General features: G+C 37.2%; 1 protein-coding gene across 2 annotated transcripts; it reads right to left on the bottom strand.

The window, feature by feature from the left end:
• Window positions 1-5002: 5002 nt before the first annotated feature.
• Window positions 5003-19934, bottom strand: mtmr9 (myotubularin related protein 9). Of its 2 annotated transcripts, none has more exons than XM_034161811.1 (11): window positions 19809-19934; window positions 17709-17898; window positions 16848-16956; window positions 16586-16711; window positions 16241-16414; window positions 15293-15510; window positions 14880-15041; window positions 14596-14737; window positions 14294-14514; window positions 14031-14182; window positions 5003-5295 (listed from the first exon to the last, which is right to left on the bottom strand). In XM_034161811.1, exons 2-11 carry the CDS (start codon window positions 17888-17890, stop codon window positions 5132-5134), a joined length of 1650 nt encoding a protein of 549 aa, XP_034017702.1. In that variant the 5' UTR covers window positions 17891-17898; window positions 19809-19934; the 3' UTR covers window positions 5003-5131. The 2 variants fall into 2 exon arrangements, with proteins under 2 accessions (XP_034017702.1, XP_034017703.1); XM_034161812.1 differs by having other exon boundaries at window positions 17709-17906; window positions 19809-19898.
• Window positions 19935-21908: the final 1974 nt, after the last annotated feature.

Here is a 21908-nt window from a genome sequence, read left to right as displayed (position 1 = left end):
CAAAAGTGATCATTTCTATCTCATGACAAAATATATTTTTTAATGTAATTTTCTGTTATGACAGTCATGTTTCATTCTGTTGCCACTTCTTAATATGATGCGTCACTGCTGGGATATTTGTGTGGGATTACTAGGAACTTCGAACAGACGTTGCAAATGCAAACGTTAACATAGTAGAGCTCGAAAACAACTGGATGCATGACCTTCTGAATCAAACAAATACAGAGAAGGCAAAAAAACAAAACAACAAACCCAAAGAAACTTAAAGTGGTCAGAAAAACAACAAAACAATTTAAATCAGATCACATTTGTTTTGGATAGTCTTTCATTTTTTTAAAACCTTATGGTTGCCCTGGATTTATTTACTTTTTTTGAGAGAAGAAAAAAAATTGTTCCTCACGTTTTTACAAAAAAGGCATTTACGTGCATTACACATCTGTTTGAGTTTGAGATTTGTTTGCCGTCGATAAAGTTGTGCCAAAGAGGCCAATTACATTTCTGGGAGGGCATGAAGTCCATGCCGGCCTCTAAGTGGTGGACGAGCACACACCCCCACATGTTCATGACAGGAAATGATTGATCCTGCAAGTCAGCCCGTCACATGTCACACAGTTTACTTAGAAATAATTCATCATGATGTATATGAAGGAAAACTACAGAATTCAATTTATTTTCAGGAAATCATAAAAAAACAAAACCAAAAAAAAAAACAAAAAAAAAAAACATGAAATCCAAGTGAGTTTGACTTCCACTTTTAACATGTTTGAAGAAAAACACATCCAAAGTGTTTTTGTGAAGACTGATATACTTTATCTTGTTCTCCGTGATTTCTCCTTAGAGATCACATGATGGCCTGCTTTCGTTTTTAGAATTCCAAGTTGCGTAAGATTTATGATCAAAACTTTCATGCGTTTCCACACTTTTGCCGCGTGCGTGAAAACCCATTTGTGAAGAGCATCCTACACTTTTGTTTCCATCAATATCATCCAGATAATCCATCAAACAGACACGGCTGAGAATATAACCTCTCAGTTTTTAGCAGAAAGTGTTTTTATAATCACTCAACATAAACCTTCGGCACCACAGATACTTTGTATGGGGGTTTAAAAATTCTCTATTGTTCCAAGAGGTAGTCTAGGCACACTCTGTAACTGGTAACCACGGCGATCATCCCTAAAATCATTGCACAAACAGACATCAAGGTCACATTCATGTGATGGTGGCAGAAACTGAACATCGTCTGTAACCACACTCACCAGAAAAAACAACAACAAAAAAAAAAAAACAAACAAACTGATTTTCTTTTTGATTGGCAAATTGTTTACTGCTCCTAGGAGAGGTCACACAGGGAAACACTATAAGGCGGAGACTCTTTCACAACCTAATTTCTCACTTGTTGACTGACTTCATTAATCCTCTCCTTATCCTGCTAATCACACGGAAAGTGACTTCATATTTGTGTTACGATCCACACACAGGTGTATTTAGAACCACTTCCCTGTAAAAGAATTTCAAAACAGTATTAAGCCCATATTTGACATTGACCTCTGACCTTAAAGTTTAACCGACTTTTCTCAGAATTAAGTTGTTTCATCCTTGGCTGATAGTCATTCAAACCAGTTTGGTTCAAACGGGATCAAAGCAGAGTTATTTTATTCACAAACGGATGGACACACAAGACGGAAAACAATACTCCTACGTGCCGCAACAACCAAGAGTGTACTAATCTATTTATTCACTCAGGCTGGATCTTAATTTTAAATAATTAAACTTTTTACTTAAATCACAGTTATCAAGAGTTACACATATTGGGGCAACTGTTGGTCATTTTATACAGTGGGTTGTCTATTAACCCAATAGTTGTCGAGTTAGAACCCCAGCTGCATCTGAGTGAAGTGTCACAGAGCATGCCAAGGAACACCACAAAACAACTCAACCCCGGGGCACTTTACCCCATCGGCCCCCAAAAATGTGCACTCAGAGCGGGTGGCTGTGCCAACTGTCTGTTGACCCAACTGCTGGATCCAACCTCAAACATGATCAAGGTTAAGCTGCTTTTATAGCCAGCTGGGGTACACAAATCAAGACATATGGATTAACAATTGATAAAGTAACGATTATATACTGGATTTGCATTGATTGTTACCCAAATGTAGCCTGAATGACTAACATTCCCACCATTTTTGTTTTAATCAGTCAATGGAAAAACCTTATGTCCCTGCTTGTAGTGTTACTAACACTGCCAAACATCTTTCAAGCTATAGTTCTTAATGGCTTGAAAACATAAAAAACAAAAAAAAAAAACAATACCTTTACATAAATCAGACCAGCAGCAACAAAATGTATATGCTTTCATTTTAAATTGCAGGCATATCAAAAATTCAACAACAGCAAAGTGTAAAGCAGATGTGGAGAGAGTATTTTTAGGCAATGAGCACATTTGACTATATACACAATCAATAATCCAATGGTTACTGGAAAAACCCGTTGTTACATTCAAGCACCAAAAACAAGATAACAGAGCTTTGTTTGACTAACTGTGCACACATATTATAAAGTATTATTAAGTAGTAGTGAGAAACGTTTTATCTCAGTTGATTCATTACAGCATTTATGAAGAAAAATTGTGAAGACAAGCAATTTGGAAACAGTATTTCAAGAACTTTTCTTTTATTTATTTATTTATTTTTTGGCTTATTGGCAAAATATTCAAAATGAGCTAAAGAAGCTGAAGTCCAGACTGCGGTTCATCAGAACGGCATAAATTTTCAGTACCTGAAAAGTGCCACTGAAACATCAAATGTCCAACTCAAACAGTACCAACATTCAAGCTTTATGTTATTTTTATGATACTCTGGAATTTTTCCCCCCCCCACATTCATTGCTGAGACATTTGTTTGCAATGCTGCCATAATGTGAGCACTGGCAGGAAAAAAGGCAATTTATTTTAAACAAATGTTTCTTCTTCTGTTGTGTAACATACGCCTGCCGCACGCTTATACGCAAAACTGAAATAACGTGCAGCAACACACAATGCAGTAGTTTTACGTCTAGAAAACACCAATTATTGTGGAACCTTAATTCAAAAACATACATCTGATTTTAAAGAAATTATGTGGTGATAGGGATGATAATCATATCCCAGGTTGTCATGGCTACAGGTTCAAGGCATTTTCACAAAAACACTAAACAGCTATGACAGAACCTAGCAGTAGTAATGTATGAGTAAAGTACTGCAGTAATACTACTACTAACCCAGTCGTGCCACATGGTTATTATAAGCATTATATCTGTGTTTTTACTTTCTGTGGCTACGTGGTGAGATTTCTATCAAACTTCAAATTGGCAACAAGATCTTAAAAATAATCAACAACTTTGCATTTGTTAGACTTTCTTATGAAAGTAGGAGTACTGCAGTAAGACTGTAATCACTGTGTGGAACCAACCTGTAGCCACGAAAGACACACCCTCAAAGACATATATCACTTTACAAACAGTTTTGTAATTTTTTTTTTTTTTAAGTGGATAACATTTAAACTGACAAATGGTTATTCATATAAGGTAACAATCACGGGAACAAGAACACCCTCAGTGTCTCTTTCACTAGATTTAAACACATTTTACCCATTTACACTGATATAATTGAGTATTATGGCCACTATTGGGAGAAGGAGAACATAGCAACATGTTTACAGTAGCCTGATATTTTGTATTTTGAGCTGTCTCAAAAATTCCAAACAGGTCAGCACATTTTTTTTTTCCTGTGTTGTTAGTTTACAGTGTTACAACAGTGAATTTGGCTTGTTTGAGGAAAGTCATGAATAAAGTGGTTTCAAGGACATAGCTGCAATATTACAAGATTATAAGCATAATATTTTGGAGGAAAAATTTGAAGTGCTACATTAAATAATTCAATATTTTAATTTCTTTTTTAATGTTAGAACAAAGAATATATTGAGAAACATTCTGTATTCCACTGTGTTATTAAAAAAACATGGGGTGTGCCTGTTTTTGCAATTTTCTTACAAAAATCTCATAATATTAAGATTTAAATCTTGTGTGTGTTCCTCAAAACATTTTGATTTAAACAGAAAATACTCACCAACACCGAAACAATAGCGCTAACTCTCCATCAAGCCACAATTCACACAGAGTGTAAAAAGTAAGTGCCGCAGGCTGATAAACTGCAGGTTTGTGTTGCTTCTTCAAATGTTTTGTTCATTTCTGGAATGTCATGAAAATACAGAAAAATTAAGATTTTTCTTTTTTGATATATCCTATGAAACACATCAGCCACATTGTACAGAACAGCTGCTTTTCACCAAATCTACATTTTAACCATTACGTCATCGCAGCGTGCAGCAAAATTACATGTTGCCTTAAAAGAGCCCTCATTGCGTTGCCATAGTTACTCTGCAGTGCAGTGTCCATACAGAAACAGGAGCCTAATGTGGAGGACTCCTGGATATTATAAAAAAGAAAGAAGAAAACACAATTACAGAATATTTGGTTAAGCGACTGTGAGAAATGTATGGAAAAGGATCCATGCGCGTCAACTCTAATGAGTTGACGGATGCTTTTAGCAGCACTTCTAAGATTGAATGGCTGTGTTTGTTTGTGATTTTATTTCTCGTGCACTGTGGCAAACATGCTGAAAATTCACCGTTTCTTCAAGCATCAAAGTGTTTCCGTGCATGTTTTTTTTTTATTTGTTTTTTTTTTAAATTGAGTCAGTCTCTTAAAAGTGGACGATTTCAGTTCTGAGTCAACAACAACAACAAAAATACACAAATTCAGTAATATACAGTGGTGCAAGAAAATGTGTGAACCCTTGGGATTTGACACATTTTTTTAAAACTTCAAATCAGTTTTAAAAAACAGGCTTTGCTACATAAAAATTTCTAAAATTATGCTTAATCAACTCATGATTAAACACAGCACAATTCGAAGAATTTTAAATAACGCCTGATTTTTTTTTAAGTCATGGGTCAAGGGTTCACACTTTTTAGCTCCAATATTTCTCAAATGACTGACACTTAATGTAAACCTGTTTGATTTTGAAATACTTCTCATTCATGTTTAGTTATTTTCTCATTTTTACCTCATCTGCACTCTGCAGGTCTCTGTCTCTCTATGGTGTTTGAAGCAGAGGATCTTCTGTTTCCAGCTGAGCCAGCTGCCTGCGCAGACTGTTGACTTTGCTCTGAAGCTCCTTGTTGTACTCAATTATATGCACCATTTCCTCGTACGCCTCGTCTAAACACTTGGAGGAGCGGTTCCAGCGAAGGAACACTCCTGTAACACACAAAGTGGACAGCAAAGCACATTATTAAAAGAACTAAAGCACCACTCAGTGCAAACAACAGTTTGAAGCATTTTTTTGGTTTGTTTTAAATGTTGGCATTCTTTGAAAGTGTAATACCATAAGATCTGTACCAATCCTACAGACTGAGACTGGATTGGTCCTGGGGAAAACTACGTTTTGCTGTTAATAAGTATTCAGTCAATATAAATGAGGATGCATTTTATGAGGAAAATGTTTTTTTTTTATCATTATGGGGTTATGAGAAATCTCAGAAAAATGTGTTTTTAAAATTTTTGTGTGATTATAAGTTCTTCGAATATATCGTGTTTCATGCTTGCATTTTAACGAGACTGTTTATTGCTAAAGTTTGTGTGAGAATGTAAACTTAAACTTAAAGGGATGAGGCCTCAAAGTTTGACCTTGGTTAGATAAGTTGAGCAGCTGTATTTGAGACAGCGGGGAGAGTTATGACTAGGAACACTGTTTCTATGTAACCCCGTCCACATGACATGTGGGCTGTATATTATCTAGAAAATTGTCAATGTGCCTTCAGTGGAAGGAAGTAAGCAAGACCACTGCCCACTCCCACGGTAAATAAAGACTTCAACTGAAGCAAGTTGTCTGGTCATAATTTTTCTGACACATAAAAAAAAAAAAAATCTCCAAAACATTCCTGATTATGTAATAAAATGTAAGAAATCTTGTGGATGATAAATTAATCAATAAATAAAAACAACATTAACAATAATTATTTTAGTATCTGCAAATCACATTAAACACAAGGGGAAAAAAACCCTAAACAATTTGATGGTGACCATCATGAAACACCATGTTGATTTCTTTGAAAAATTGGCAGAAATCACCCCAAATCCTCAAAACATTTGTGATGGTCTTGAGACGTGTATTTCAGCTGTTTGACATTGCCTTTTACCTTCTCAAAAATAAACAAATCACTGAAGCTGACCAAGCTGTAGTTTCATGTACCAAATATGAAGGTCAGGAGGTTTGTATCAAAGGCAGTCCCACAAATAATGGAAAACATCTCTCCAAAAGTGTAACTACATTAAAAGTACTCATAGAGGACAGCAATAACACTATCACATGTCAAAGTACCAGGAATGTCGAGAAAATGTAATACAGATTTCTAAAAAGCCCAATTCACCAACAATTTTTAAAAAAGTGAACTTATTTCCATAAAATTAGCCATTTTCCTCTATGTATATTAGCATGAGGATGGAAATCTTTCCTTTACCTCTGACCATGACTGCTGATAATTTTGTCCACTGTAGCAGTCAAGTTTAATCACAATGAGATTAGCTGCTCTTGTAATGTCTACCAATACATACATGCAAAAAGCTACAAAAAAGAAGCTTTAGTGCACGGATCCTAATCTCGAAACACTAGTTTTTAAGTTGACAAGAGTTTAAAAAAGTCCTATCTTGCAAAGTTAAATTTCTTTATGTTAAAACAAGTGCCTGGACACTATTTCTAAATATTTTATGCAGTTTTCATCCAAATATATACATAACTCACATGTCACTGCGGACCTTTACCTCAGCACGGCACCTCTCCATGCACTGGAACACTTCTAATGACATTTTTGTAAGTTCAGTTGTGACACAGAGTGGTTCACCCTGAGTGTTCCTGATTGCCCCGTGCCATTACATTAACTAGCTAGTTAGCCCCTGACTGCGTTTGCGTCCCTAATAGTGCAGCAGATAACTGAAACAATCCTTCACTTGGTGATACAAGCATCAGATTTGGCATGAATGTTCTTCATAAATCAGTGTTTGAGGAAAAAAGTACGGGCCACTTGAAAATCCAATATGGCGGCCAGGTAGGGGTCAATGTAGCACTGGTACCACAGTTTCTTATACAAAGAGACTGGTAGCGTGTTTTTGAAAACATGGCTGTGATTGGTCCATCTGATACGTCGGCCGCTATTGGCTATCACACCACGCTCTGTGATTGGCTGTGGCTTAACCACCGAAAATGTAAGTTGGTTCCACTCCTCCAGAGACTGTGGTACCAGTGCTACATTGTAAACAAAGGCTGCAGCAGCCAATCAGAGAGTGGCGTGTCTCAGCCAATCAGCAAAATGTCAGAAAACTGACTAAAAGTCACATGACCAAATAACCCGATACCGAGTCCTTTGCATTGGCTGGAGGAGTGGAACCAACTTCGGGTCAATGAAGAATTACACAGGGGTCAAAATTTAAAAATGCTCCAATCATATTGAAAGCTATACCACATTATGTGTCTGATCACAAAGATTCCAAAAGGGTATAGTTTGGACTATCTATGACTGAATGTTATGGATTTATGGGGTTAAAAACAGCAAAAATGGTGACAAAGGCCAATATCAGTTTGTACAAGAGTCAAAAGTTAAAGTTGCTCCAATTTTTGTAAAAGGTGGTGCAAATTATTGGTTGAACTAACAGGATTAATACATGGAATAGTTTTGACTCTGTTGAATGCTTGGTTTGCAAAGTACATGTCAAACAATGTCGACATACATAGGATTCTATGGCATGTGACATATGTTACCCTGTAATATGACAACTGAGCATGACACATGGTGCAAACTATTCCTTTTTGAAACCCTATTAACTTAACCAATAATTTTACAAAGATTGGAGCAACTTTAACTTTTGACCCCTGTACAAACTGAAATTGACCTTTGTCACCATTCTTGCTGTTTTTACCCCATAACTCCAAAACATTCAGTCATAGATAGTCCAAACTATACCCTTTTGGAATCTTTGTGATCAGACACATAATGTGGTATAGCTTTCAATATGATTGGAGCATTTTAAAATTTTGACCCGTGTAATTCTTCATTGACCCCTACCTGGCCGCCATATTGGATTTCAAGTGGCCTGCACTTTTTCCCCCTCAAACACTGATTTATGAAGAACATTCATGCCAAATCTGATGCTTGTATCAACAAGTGAACAATTCTGGCCAAAAATCAAACTTATCTACTTATCTGATTATCCACTATAATCAATAATCAAAAACCCTGGAATGTCTAAAAACAGAGCCTAGGTCGTAAAATGCCAGAGTTCCCCTTTAAAAGGATAACTAACCTCTTTTACTTTTTTTACTTTAGTTTCTACTCAACAAATAAATCAATAAATAAATATATTTACATATTTATATTATATTTAAATAGACAGAAGTAGCTATTTCCAGTAACTGCTAAAAACAAAACAAGTAAGCAAAGTGGAGCAACCAGTACAACATTCTTTAAAAAAGGTTTGAAAAATGTTTTAGCTCCACCCACAGATTGTTTGGAAGTATTCTATCTTAGCCTTCACCCTCAGAGAAAATCAGCTATTTGGTATTTGAGTAATTCTGTTAAAACCCCAGCAGACTGGCGTGGTATCCCGTCAGCTGTGGTGGTGACTAGGAAGTGGTTTCTCTCCATTCTGTCAAAGTATTAAGACATTCTAAGAGAGCGGTGATTGGTTAAACTGACTCCGTGTACATTAGGAGGCGATTTGATTGAGCTGCAGTGCCAGATGTTGACAATGGTGTGATTTTTCACGAAATGGAAACCAACGTGGTGGAGCACATTTACTTTCTTAATCTCCTGTTTGGGTTTCATAATGATGATGGTGGGGGTTTTGGAAGAGGAACTTGCGAAAGGTGTGACTTCATATGATTAGCATGACTAAGATGTGAAGCCTGCCAGATGACAGGACGTAATGATTCACTATATTTTGAAAATAAAACTACTAAAACTTTCACAAACATGCTGAAAACAAGGTCCCTCTTATGTTGTGCTACAACAATAAGGCAATGTCATATTTGATCAAGTGTTATTCTTCCTGGAAGCCAAAACTTAGCTCGAACTGGACGTTTTCCATTCCTTTTTAACACCCTTCATAACGCTTCCTGTCTTACTGTATCGTTGTGAGACTTGTGACGTGAGGCAATGACTGGATGTCTTTGGTACTAGGTCTATTCCATGAATCTTTGGGTATCACTGGAATTAATTTACATCAAACGAACAGTCACTTAAAAAGACTGGGATGAAAGTTGCCACTTGCATAGTGAGGCAACTTCAGCTATGACATTCTGACCATGTGGCGTTTCTTTGGGCGTGATCCACCACACAGATGAGGAACACAGCAACTGGAAAAGGCCAACTGAACGCTAATGTTACACGTGGCTGCAGCAGAGTGATGGTTACGTTCAACAAGCGGGGATGGAATGTTGTCTGCCTGGATGGTTGCAATCCAACTCCCAACGTGGTTCCGTGGTGTGCTGGATGTGGCAACATGCAAGGTCAAATGCTCCTAGACATACTAATTCCCGCATTGACATGACTTTTTCATCTTCCTGCTGACTGAGAGTACTACTGGGGAATTTTGGAATGGCTGTCTGCCTGTTTGGTGCTACAAACTACCGTATATTTCAGACTATATATAAGTCAGTTGCAGGACTTCCAAACTCGTCCAAAATAAACTGTGACTTATACTCTGGAAAATACAATATGTCTGTTCTTGCTAATGTGACAATATAAACAGCTCAAATATGTGTACAGTACTGATGTCTGGCCGTAAAACATTTATACAGTAAATTTTAGTGTGGACATTTACTGCCTCCTTCCTGGTGTATGAAAAGTGTGACACTGAGTAACCTTACTGGTAATTTGAGCTGCCTAGTGGGAAAAATGAATCACAACTGAGTCAACTTGCCTGTTTGCACCATCTGTGCAACAGTTATAAACTGTAAAATCTACGTGAAACATTTCGGAGCAGAAAAAGGCACTTAGATTTTGCTGATGATTCCTATGCAAATCCAGGAATTATTCTCTCACTTAAAAAAAGTAGATATAATCTTATTTAATAATGTCTAATGAAGGTATATTGACCTGCTTAGCTGGAGTACAGCAATTATGTATAGTACTGTATTTTATGTATTACAAGTTGCCTATTCTTTTATATATTTTTTACCTAGTTTGGGAGGTGCTGCAACTTATATGCTGGTGCAACTTAAATAAATCAATAAAAATCACTCATTCATTAATAATAGCCATTCACATAGGGTTTTTCAAGGAATCAAAGCACTATACAAAATAAATTCCAACAATAAAAGAGTATACAGGGTGGGCCAATAAAATGTTACCACTTTTTGATCGTACACAAGTTTTTGAAATGAGAACTTATTTGAAAATTTTATTTACAGACTTGTAACAGAAGCATCAAATTAACATTTGATACCAAAGGTTTCTCACTTTGTCTCTTGTTTTCTGCACAGTTCATTAATTGATGACATGTTCGATCCATGCTCCTCTTCTTTGGATTACAGCTGCAACGCGCACATTGAAGTTTGTGATGACATTGCCACACATCTCAAGAGGGATTCTCCAAATTTCTTGTCGGATGTTGAAAATGTTGAAAATGAAAAAGAAATCTTTGTTATTTTCGAAATTGTATGAATTAAAAAAGTGGTAACATTTTATTGGCCCACCCTGTATATGCCAATAATAAAAAGTACACTACAACAATGCACAAAAATCCCAAATTAAAGAGCTGATTATAATAGAGAAAAAAGTGTGACTTAATACTCAGGAAAATACAGTATTTATGAAGAACATTTTTGGGCACACCATCAGTCCTTGTTAGAGAATCAGGTTCACTCTTGCATTCTTTTTCTGAATAAGACAGTTTGTGCCATTCTGTGTGGACGTGGCAGGATGGCTGGTGACTGCAGTATGGCACACGTTAAAAGTCAGATCCTATATAGAACGAGTGTGTGGCTGTAGGCTTTAAGTAGTTCAGGCATTCCTTCCACAGGAATGTCTGAACCCATTAACCCGGAATCAGGCTGGGCACAAACCCTCCTTCTCCTCAAGGCCTCTCTTTAAGTCTGGATATTCAGGAAAGTTTGCACTGAGGCACACGTTCAACTGGGAATTTCCTACTTCCTAAAATTAGCACCAATAATCCTCCAACATGGATGAATGAATGAAGCACCCCCCTGCCCCGCCCACTCTTCAAAGGGCTATGCTCAGTAAATGACTTATGCAAGCTGCATTTAATACAACCTGTGTAACTGCTGCTGACTTTAAAAGCAAGGCGACACACCCTCAACTTCACACAGTGATTTTCTGCAGTTTCAAAGACTGAAACCGCAACATATCGTAACCCAGCATGACTTCACACAGTGAAACACGGTTTCAGTTGGCACACATGACAGATGTTAGCATTTATCTTTAATAGAATGGACTATTTACCTTCCCCACCTATTTCAACTGCAGTTTCACACAGCATTTAGATACTAACACCTGTGATCCAGGCATTAGCTACCAGATGTTGTGCAGCTTTTAAGAGGATCATAAACACTTGGTATAACTGTATGTAATATGAATAACTGTGACCTCACACAAGTATGACAGTGTATCACCCTAAGAATAGCATGCATGTGACTGCTAACTGCTAATATTAGTAAACATAAACAACCTCCAGCATCGTGGAGCTCAGGTGTCAGTGAGAAGACCTACTTTTCAGCCTATAATTAGACAGGCATACCCATCAAGCAATTTGAGCAATGGTAGAAATGACAAAGTGTTCAAAGCAAAGATCATATGAGCCAAATATCTGCATGTTTCACACCTTCACGCTCAAGAGGAGGACGTGAATGAAGGCTCAAAAAGGTTTGTTTTTTGACAGTATTCAGAGCTTTGGTGCAAACTCTATTGCATTAAGTGTCACTGTTACAATAATTACTGCATCACCAGGCGTGAATGCACAGAAAACTTAACCATTATTATTATTACTTTCAGATGAGCCCCAGTTGCTCGGGGTAGCCACAGCAGTCTCGGTCTACTTTTACCTAGAGAAAAAAATATGTGCAGCTCCAAGGAGTCTCCCAGCTAAGTACTTGTGAGATTTGACGTGATCAAGTGTGCACATAATCATTACAGCAGCATGCAAAATACAGCATGCAAAATTATGCAGGGAAATGCAACCACTATTGTGCATTATAAGCCTAGCAGGCTGCTAGGCTAACGAGAACCCCACCAGGCCAGACATATATTGTGAATAATGCCAACAAAAATACATCCAATTATCCTTTAATATGAATGTCAAAAGTCATTTCAACACATCCAGCTTGTGAATTCTGTCACAAGCAATGTTCTGTGGAGTAAATGTTATTTATTTTTAAATAATGATCTGATAGCGAGTTCATGGCCTAATTACTTTTTATAAGTCTAAAAAAAAAAAAATCTGATGCAGCGTGATGTTAAAAGGTCCTGCTGCGGTCCACATCAGTGCAGTCAAGTGTTAGGTGTCAGAATCAGAATTTGTTTGCCAAGTAAGTTTTCACATACAAGGAATTTTCTATGGTGTTCAGTGCAAAAGAAACACAAACTCAATAAAACCAGTAGTATAATTATAATATACTATTAAAAAACATACCACCACCACGCTTTTTTTTTTAAACCAAAACACGTTCTCGTCATTCACGTTATTAAAAGTCCTCTTTAATTGCTTCACAGCACAATCAGCATTGATAAAGTCATTGTGTCATTTAATAATAATAATAAACTGTATAAAACTGTGATTCTTAACGTGATCTGAGCAGTGGTTTGTGGGACAGAAAGTGCCGTTCAGTAGCAAATGAATGAGAGTTGCTAACTGGTGTCCTGCAGGCCACATAAGGTCCAGTTTGCTTTGTGTGGACATGCTGTACAAGGATATCTGTCAGTGATGACTGACAAGAAATATGCATATTCAATTTTGCTTATAACCAAATATATTGTTTTCACCCATTCAGTTATTAGTGCGATTCGTGAAGCTGAAACTAAATGATCCCAGTCTTTTGGTGCTCATTTATATGAAAAATACTTGTGTATCGTTCTGTGAAAAGTATTTTTATTGCTGTAGTTAGTAGCGTTTGTATTTTATTCATTTATGTTTTTTAACACCACGCATGCAGCTTTTGCATTTCAGAGCTCCTTGCATTTTTCCGCGCAACGCACCTTGTGATCTGAAGGGGGGAGGGGGGTATTTGACTGATCTACAAGATCCTGATTGCAAACTCAACTACTACTGCAACACGCTTATTAGTCATGTCACTTAATTTTTAATCCTGATGTCTTAACTTAGATCCTGATTGCATGAGAATCTTGAGCACTGTTGCAAAAAGCATTTCAACAGTTACGTTTCCTGGGAAATTTGACCTACTTTTATTAAGTGTAGTTATTTGGAAAGTTATCTGACGAAGAAAATATAGACAGATGGACGCTTGTATTCACAGAAAGAGATATTTGTGACACTAACACTTTTTAAAATAACATATGAGTTACCTGCACATTCATGCCTGCTGTTACAATAATTACTGCACCAATTTAAGTTGTTACAACAGCTGTTGCAACAGCACAGGTGCAGCTTTTATGACTAAATCGTGTTCTAATAACTTTGAGAAGTGCAATATCATCTTGTGGATAACCAACAACAGTCTGCAGGATTTCTGATGCTTGAGTTTTACTGTATTTACCAGCTACAACACAGTGACCCAGTACATGGTACAAATCAATACTGCCCCCTTGTGGCAAAGGCTCACTTGTTTTCCACATTGACAAAATGTTAGACAACTTACAAATTGCTAAAAACCATTACAGAGCAGCAGCAGATGGTACACACTGTAATAGACTGATAATTTTCCCTGCAAAAGAGCAGCAGAATTTTGTTGTTAGCTTGCTGCTTACCTTCCCACAGCAGCAGGCTCTGAGGCGCCACAGACGGCCAAATCACAAGACTGTTGGCCTCATAGAGCGGGTTGGAAAGATGCTCCAGTTCCTGGGGCCGATTCACCCAAGACCAGAGAGAGACAGTCTTCTCAGGCAGAGACAGCTTGACCCTGTAAGACAAACGGAGAGCAAAAAAATAGCAGGTTTTGCTAATTCATCTTCTGCATTCAACTCAAAAAGAGTGCAACTATAACCGCTGCCATCTACACCGACTGCATTACCTCTCAGCTGCACTGTTGCCCAGGAAAGTACCAAACTGCGACGCATAAACATGCTCAAACAGCAGCACCAGGAAGCTCTCATGGAATTCAAAAGAGCATGGAAATTGGCGCAAGATCTGCCACATGCAGTCCAAGAAGAGCAGGAACACAGGGGCCTCTTGGCGGGGCTTGCTGTTCGAGTAGGCTGACATGGCGCAGCGCTGCTGGAACGGGTGGCCCGCCTGCTCAATGAGATCACAGGGGTAATGAAAAGAAAACACCAATGAAAGGCTTTTTTGTGGTAAATCTGAGTAAAAGCTCACCTGGAGCCACTCCCGCTCCACCAGGCCCTGGAAGCCTCTGATGGTCCTGCAGGATGGATCCAGGATGATCTGAGCGAGGGAGGTCACCTGCAGGGTGGAGTCCACGCCCTCTGTGCCGTGAACGAGCACAGACGCTCCCTCCCTGACACAAATGTACGTTTATTTACGGTTAAAGTGGCCCCTGCTGCTCCTACATGTTCAAATCAATGCATCACTTTTTTTTTTTATGCATACAGAATTATTTATTTTTTCTTTCATGTCCTTCAAGCCTATTTCCCTCTGACCTGTCGATACACTGGGCAGCCAGGCATGCAGTGGTGAGGATCTCCTTAACATGAGTCTGCCAGTTGGAAGCCTCCAGCTTGCTTAACCAACGGTCCATGTTGTGGGACTGGTCGTTGCACGCCTCCACCAGCTTGATCAGGCTCTCCTGGAGAATATTAGACCTGATGACGACAAATCATTTACTTTCAGCCAATCATCGAGGAGTGCAATAATATATGGTGCACAATATATGGCGATTTAAAAAAAGATGCAAAAATACACTGCGATGTCAACGACAAGACACAATAATCATAAACTGGAGTCTCCACATTGACATAAGACAACTACATGGATATCTGTGTCGCACTCTAAAAACGGAAGCCTGTAATAAGATTTATGAAGCCACTAAATGTGCCAGGCAGTGACTGCTCACCTTTCAATATTCTTGTGGATTCTCCTCCACTGGGGGTAGCTACCTTCAGATTCAAAACCGCCACCACGAGCTTTGGCCTGCTGGGCTACACTGATATTGCGCGTGTCGATAATGTAGCCACGTTTGCCTGGCCGTAAAGTGGCATTGATGAGCTTTTCGTCTTCCTTGCACCGCCGGCCGTTGGTACCTGTCAGAGGCTGTCCCGCTCGCATCATCACCTAAAAATGGGAAGCTTTTAAGAATCTTCAAGAAGTTGCAGCCAGAGTTAAAATGATTCCCTGATTAAATCCAACAACATACATCCTCCAGAAATGTTTTCTTTCACGTCGGATCAGAGAACACATACTGTCCACCTTGTATCCTGAATGGCAACCACACATGGCCAAAATGTCATCGCTGACGCTGCCTCATTTACATCTTCTTAAGCAACCATTAGTTTGACACTAAGTCCTTCCAGCTATACCCAGGGTTCCTCCAAAAACAGATAGCACTGAATACTTCCAAATGTTGCCTGAGGTTGCTGGTTGCCATCCAAGACTCATCAACATATATGATATCCCGTTAAACAAGAAGCACCAAAACCATACAAATCTGGACCTTCGGTCTCCTGCAAAAGTACTGGTCCACCTCTGTCCAAGAACCTCAAGACTCTATAAGCTGTTTCAAATTCTCAGGCTTCTTTGGATCTCAAAAGGTTGAGGATCTAAAGACAACATTTTATTTATTTCTAGCTCACTAAATCACCGGATCTCATCCGATTTATCGCTCATTCACAAATAATTTGATGAATGCTGGATTATAAAAATAACTGTTTCCTGAGGCAATTAGCATATTTTTCTATAAGACAACATTCCAAGCAATGCAAACAAACATCTACACAATTCAGAAAGACCGAAGAGTATTTGCACACTTTTGATCCACTGTCAAAAATATTCAAAACATGCTCACCATGCCATTCTTTTTGTGGTAGTAGCTAAGTATGGGGAATCTGCCACCCTGACGGAAGGTGGCAACTTTCCTTAGTGCGTCGTCGTCAATATGTTTGGGAACTGCCACAAGAGGGGGGTATGACGGACACAAACTGAAGTCCTTGTTGACCTCGCTCAGCCTCCACTCATCTGTCTGTGAAAAGGGACAAAAGAGATTAAAAATCAAAGGAAAGCTGTGGTGACTATCATTTTGTGGGCAGCTGACTACAGTGATGAGTTCATCCTGTTTGGTTTAAAGTGTACTAAACAGCAGGACTAGTTATAGTTTTATCCATTTATTGTCACAAATCATGCCCGCCCATACCATAGACTCCAAATCTTTGAAAACATCCTGTGGAAGAAAAGAATTCCAGCCATCTTCTATGACTTCAAACATGGGCCGGTAAAAGAAAGGGTACATCAGGGACACTGAATCCAAAGTAGACAAAGCCTAGAAAGGCAATAAAAAAAGTTGTAAACATTATTAGGATATTGCATTTCACTGGACATGACACTTCAATATTAAAACCAATTCTTTTTTTTCGTGTTAACAAGAGCTAAGTGTTTTTTGCCCTTTCTTCATGTACCTCAATAGAGCTGGCAATGTTTAGACACTCCTCCATGCCAGGTATATCCAGTTGGATGATCCTCAGGTCTTTACATTTGACTATGATGCTCCCCAGTGACCCCACAAATCTGAAATCCATATATATTTCATTAGAATGATTACACCAAAATAAATTGTGTGGTTTGTTGCTGGTGGTCTAGATCAGTGTTTGTACATTCTGGTTCTTCGATAATCCATCCTGCACATTTTCTATTTTACCAGCTCTACCCAATGCTAACTGGAAACATTGGTCTAGATCTTCCCACACCAGTAGGGATCTATGATAGGCATTGTGAAAATGTCTACCAATGCCTTAAGAATGACAAACTTAAGTTAATCCTTTGACTCTGTGCTGTGGCTGTTTCTAAAAAGCCAGAGTAACTAAAATACTGAGAACAAACTTTCACAACAGGATCAATAAAATGTAATTTAACACACTGTCCATTAGCAAATAGATTTGCTTTGTAAGCAAATGTCTGTAATGTGGTGTAATTACAAACAGATAATGAAAAAAAAGCACTTGAACCTCTTCCAAATGTACTACTGTGAATGTTGATAATGATTCCAAACAGACTGCTCAGTAAATTTGGAGCGGCTTTGTGAATATCAGGAATGAGCAACGGCAAATATTTCACTCACTGGGTGCCAAAAGGCCAAGAACAATAAAAAAAGGAAGAACCCCATAATTTGCATTCCAGGTGGTTGACTAAGGTATGCAGAATTTTTTTTTTCATAATCCACATGGAAATGCAGCACACATAGCTACAAATTAATAAAATGGTGGTGTAGGAATTAAAAAATTGTAAAGTCTCCCTAAGATTGAGTAAGAACACATCATCACCTCTTCTCAATCGAATCAATGTTGGAATGAAGCAGCCACAACTCTTCTGTGTTGTCCTGTCTAGAGGACAGAATGAGGTGATGACCAGTCAGGCACAGGGTCCCTTCAACATTGGGCATGAAAGGTCGATGGAGGACAACACCATCCACCATGGGTGTCTTTATCAACTCTGCAAACTCCATCACCTGGTCTGAAGAACTAGTGAAACAGACACAGAGAAATAATAATGAAAATAATGATAATATAAAAGAAGACAGACTCCTGCGCTGGCCATCCCTTGCCAGCAATTCATACAACAGCATTCAACTGGTTTAGTGGTGACTTTATCCCTTTGGGAGATAAGTTAGGAAATAGGTACTGAATCATAAAGTCTGTGGTCCAATTTTGTATTTGGACATAAAAACAACTGAGTTGTTGATCTAACCATGCTACCGCTTTCAAAATTTCAAACTAGAAGGTTTATACAACAAAACCCTATAGTTTGTCCTGTAAAGAAGGCCTCCCTTAGAAGCTCTTTTAGGAAACAGATCATGTTCAGATTTAAATGGGTCAGGATTACTCATTTGAATGTTCGATTTAAATTTAGTATAAATTTTGTTCAAGCGTTAATGACACAAGAATTAATACTGTGTTCATTAAAGTGGGCGATGGGGTTAGAGCCTGACCAATATGTATTTTTTTGGTGGGGGAACTGATGCAATTCTGATTTGGAGAGACAAATAAATTTGGACAATGATATATATATATATATATATATATATATATATATATATATATATATATATATATATATATATATATATATATATATATATATATATATATATATATATAAAATGGCAATTATTCTAGATATAACATTTTATTATCAAACCCTTATGACAAAGAAATGCAACTGAGAAGTGATGTTTTACAGTTTAAACACAAACTTTATTGTAAATAACTATAAATACAACCAGCAAAAAATAAATATACATCATGCTGCCTTTTACTCCCACTGGCAATCACCATGTTGCATCACTCAGCATTTTCATAAAATAGACTTCTCATCTATTTTGGCCCCATTTAGTTGCCTTGCCTCTGTCTGTTGAAGCGTGACCAAGGGGTGATGGGGGTTGCAGCCATGCTTGAAAGCACTGTAAGCAATGCTGTCGTATCACCCTCTGCTGGACAAACTATGTAATGACACAATTTTCTACAAACAAATTGGTTTTGTGTTGTTTATTCAGTAAAATAAAAGTTTTCATGTCATGAAAAATAATGCCGCTCCGGACATGTTGGTGGAAGGTTCATATCAGCCAACCAGCAAACAGTATCGATTGGACACTACTTGGGGCATCTTGGTGAAACCAGATGATGCTCAAAATTCAGTCTTGTCCGAGGTACATCCATTTAACATGTCCAGCTAATCACACAAATTTTGTTCAACTTTTCACAGCCAAAACCAAGTGTGACTTACACCCAGACTGTACTTCTGTATAACCTTCTGGCCTTACGCTGGGTGAAGATGATCACAGTGATGATGAGCTTCAAAATAAATCTAAATATTGCTGAAAATGCCTTTAAATAATTAACTAGATGATTAGTAGAAAGATAAACCTCAGTACAAACAAATAAATTCACTGTTTAAGTAATTTATCAATGAAAATGAATGGCACACTTATGACGTTTTCTTTAATTTAGTAGTGATTTGCTCACTTTATGCATTATATTATTCAAAAACCGAATTTCTGACGTTTTTTTTAGAACACGAGCGTAATTCAATAAATCTCGTAAAACTAAAGGCAGTGGAATATCCACCTCGGTAGTGCTACTTTTGAGGAAATGCTAATGATTTGACTATTATTGCTAAAACAGACTCAGTTAAACAGTGCCAATTCCGAAGAAGAGGGAAAAAAAGTGATAAAATAAATCTTAAGATGTTCACAGAATCAACTACTGCCTAAGTTAGCTAAATTCAGCTAACGCTAACAAACGGTGATTAACAACACCGCTCGTAAAACGTCTAATTTTTGTTTTACAAAATGACAGTTAACATTAACACACAGAACATGTATCAACACATATGTCTATTCCTACTAAAACTGTTTGTGGAATTACCTGATTTTCTCTGTTTTTTGGCTTTTTTTGTCGGGAAACGAGATTAGCACGTCAGCAAAAACACACCGACTGGAAACAAGTGCTTTGCGTAAATCCTTCCCCTTACAACAAAATAACAAAAACAAGCCTATTTTAATAATTATATGCGGAATTGTCTAAAAAACAGCTAAGTCGTCATTAGAGATAGAGCTCAAAATGTGAAAAATATCGCTTTCTCCTTTAATAACCGGAAAGTTTTAAAATCGTCCTATCTATTTCGCTGCGGTCAAAACTTTCAAAATAAGACTTGTTTGAGTTGTAGCATCTCTTTTTGACCACTTAAGGGCAGCAAACACTCATGATTGTTTCGAATTTCAACAGTATTTAAAACCTAAAAAACGCAATTAAAAAAATGTATTTATTTAATTATTTATTTTTTAAATCATAATTTGATCTGAATGATTTGGAAAAAAAATCACATGGTAAAATGTCAGGGTGACCCTGTTCTTGGAACAGCATGAGGTGGATTTAAAAATAATATACTTTTTAACCCGTTCGTTGCCATTGGGAGATTGTACTCCTTCCTTCCTTCCTTCATTTCATTTATTTATCATCATAAATTTTACAACTACCTTTCTGGGTGGAAATCAGCACCATTTCAGCACTGGACAGCTCCTATGAATGTCAGGACGATGACCTTGCTCAAAAGCACTACAGCTAATCACAGTTTGTGCAGAGGACTCACACAGGTCACATTCTTCCACAGAATGCTCATCAGCGATTTATCCCACCGACTGATGCTGAAAAATGTGGCAGTGAGGAAAATCCTGCAATTTCCTCTTTGCAGCTATTTATAGATTCCCTTATACATCAGCTCATTTCCCCTGGAGGATGCATAATTATGTGCAAACACCTGTTTTCCATTTGAATTGTTAAAAGACATTTGTAAAAGCACTTTATTTATTGATAACTGATGCATAAAAAATTACTTGAAGCATACAATAAATCTGCTCCATAGAACTGTGTGCTTAAGGGTGCAGCCTAGAAGGGGGCATTTACTGATTTACAATCAAGATTAAAGAACAAATTTTAATCAACATTTGGACTTTTGCAAATATATAGTTGAAAAAGATTGGTAACCTTGGACAAGTTGCATATTTAATAATACGTATATCATAAATTTAAAAAGCACCTTAATCTCAAAGTGAAAAAAAAATGCATCTCTGCAGCATAATCAAAATTAATTTGAGTATCAATTACAAAATACCATATTGTGTAAATAAACTCTTTAAATAAATCATCACTTTGACAGCCAGTTAATTTGGCACAGCTTTGGCAATACATGCAACACTTTCAAATCAACAAATATCTCTTGTAATATATGTTAATTAGTCAAGAAAATAGCCAGAATATGCTTTCATTTAGATCTTGTTGCAGTGTTTTGGTTTCTCTTTGAGTTTGGGAGAATAATTTTCAAAGCGTTTTCTCTGAAGATGGTTGCTTTTTATTATTTGATTTATTTTTTGATATCATAAACAATTGAAATATGTCCTAATTTAGCAAACATTTATATTGTCCTCTTCGTTGAATTAAAATATATTAATTTGCATGCCAAAAAAGGGGGAAAAGTTGTATTAATGTTCATGAGTTTTAATGAGCCCCTGAGAAAACTTAAATATTTTCACAATAGAAATGACAAAAAAGAAAGAATACATGACATTATGTTTGTACTGTATTATTATGTTAGTATAATAATAAGTGAAACTACAACATTACATCACGAATTGCACACGATTTTACATTCTGATGGCTCATATAAGGCTTTTGAAACTTTGAAACAAACTAAGCAGCCACCTCACAAAACTAAATTACGAAATAAAACAGTTGCTTCAGAAAATGATCCCATGTTTTGAAAGAACTCAAAATATATTTCTTCAGAAAATTTTGAAATCTTCAGCCAGCCTTTTAAAACACTAATCACTAAATGAAACAGTTGTGGCTGAAAAATAATTTAGTGCTTCTTCAACTAAGTATTTTCCCCAGAAAATTATTAAATACTTCAAAACTAATGAAACAGTTTAAAAGACTAGAATCACAAAATGAACATCATCTGGCATTTTT

Source organism: Thalassophryne amazonica, chromosome 21, assembly GCF_902500255.1.
Source record: "Thalassophryne amazonica chromosome 21, fThaAma1.1, whole genome shotgun sequence".
NCBI lineage: Eukaryota > Metazoa > Chordata > Actinopteri > Batrachoidiformes > Batrachoididae > Thalassophryne > Thalassophryne amazonica.
This window is presented reverse-complemented; position numbering and strand designations above follow the sequence as displayed.

What these genes read in the sequence shown, in the direction of transcription:
- mtmr9 (XM_034161811.1), bottom strand. Translation starts at nt 17,890, where the DNA reads ATGGAGTTTGCAGAGTTGATAAAGACACCCATGGTGGATGGTGTTGTC. An exon ending in TCAAAGATTTGGAGTCTATG is followed by an intron (nt 16,415 to 16,585) that starts GTATGGGCGGGC and finishes CCCTTTTCACAG; the next exon opens with ACAGATGAGTGGAGGCTGAG. An exon ending in ACCACAAAAAGAATGGCATG is followed by an intron (nt 15,511 to 16,240) that starts GTGAGCATGTTT and finishes TCCCATTTTTAG; the next exon opens with GTGATGATGCGAGCGGGACA.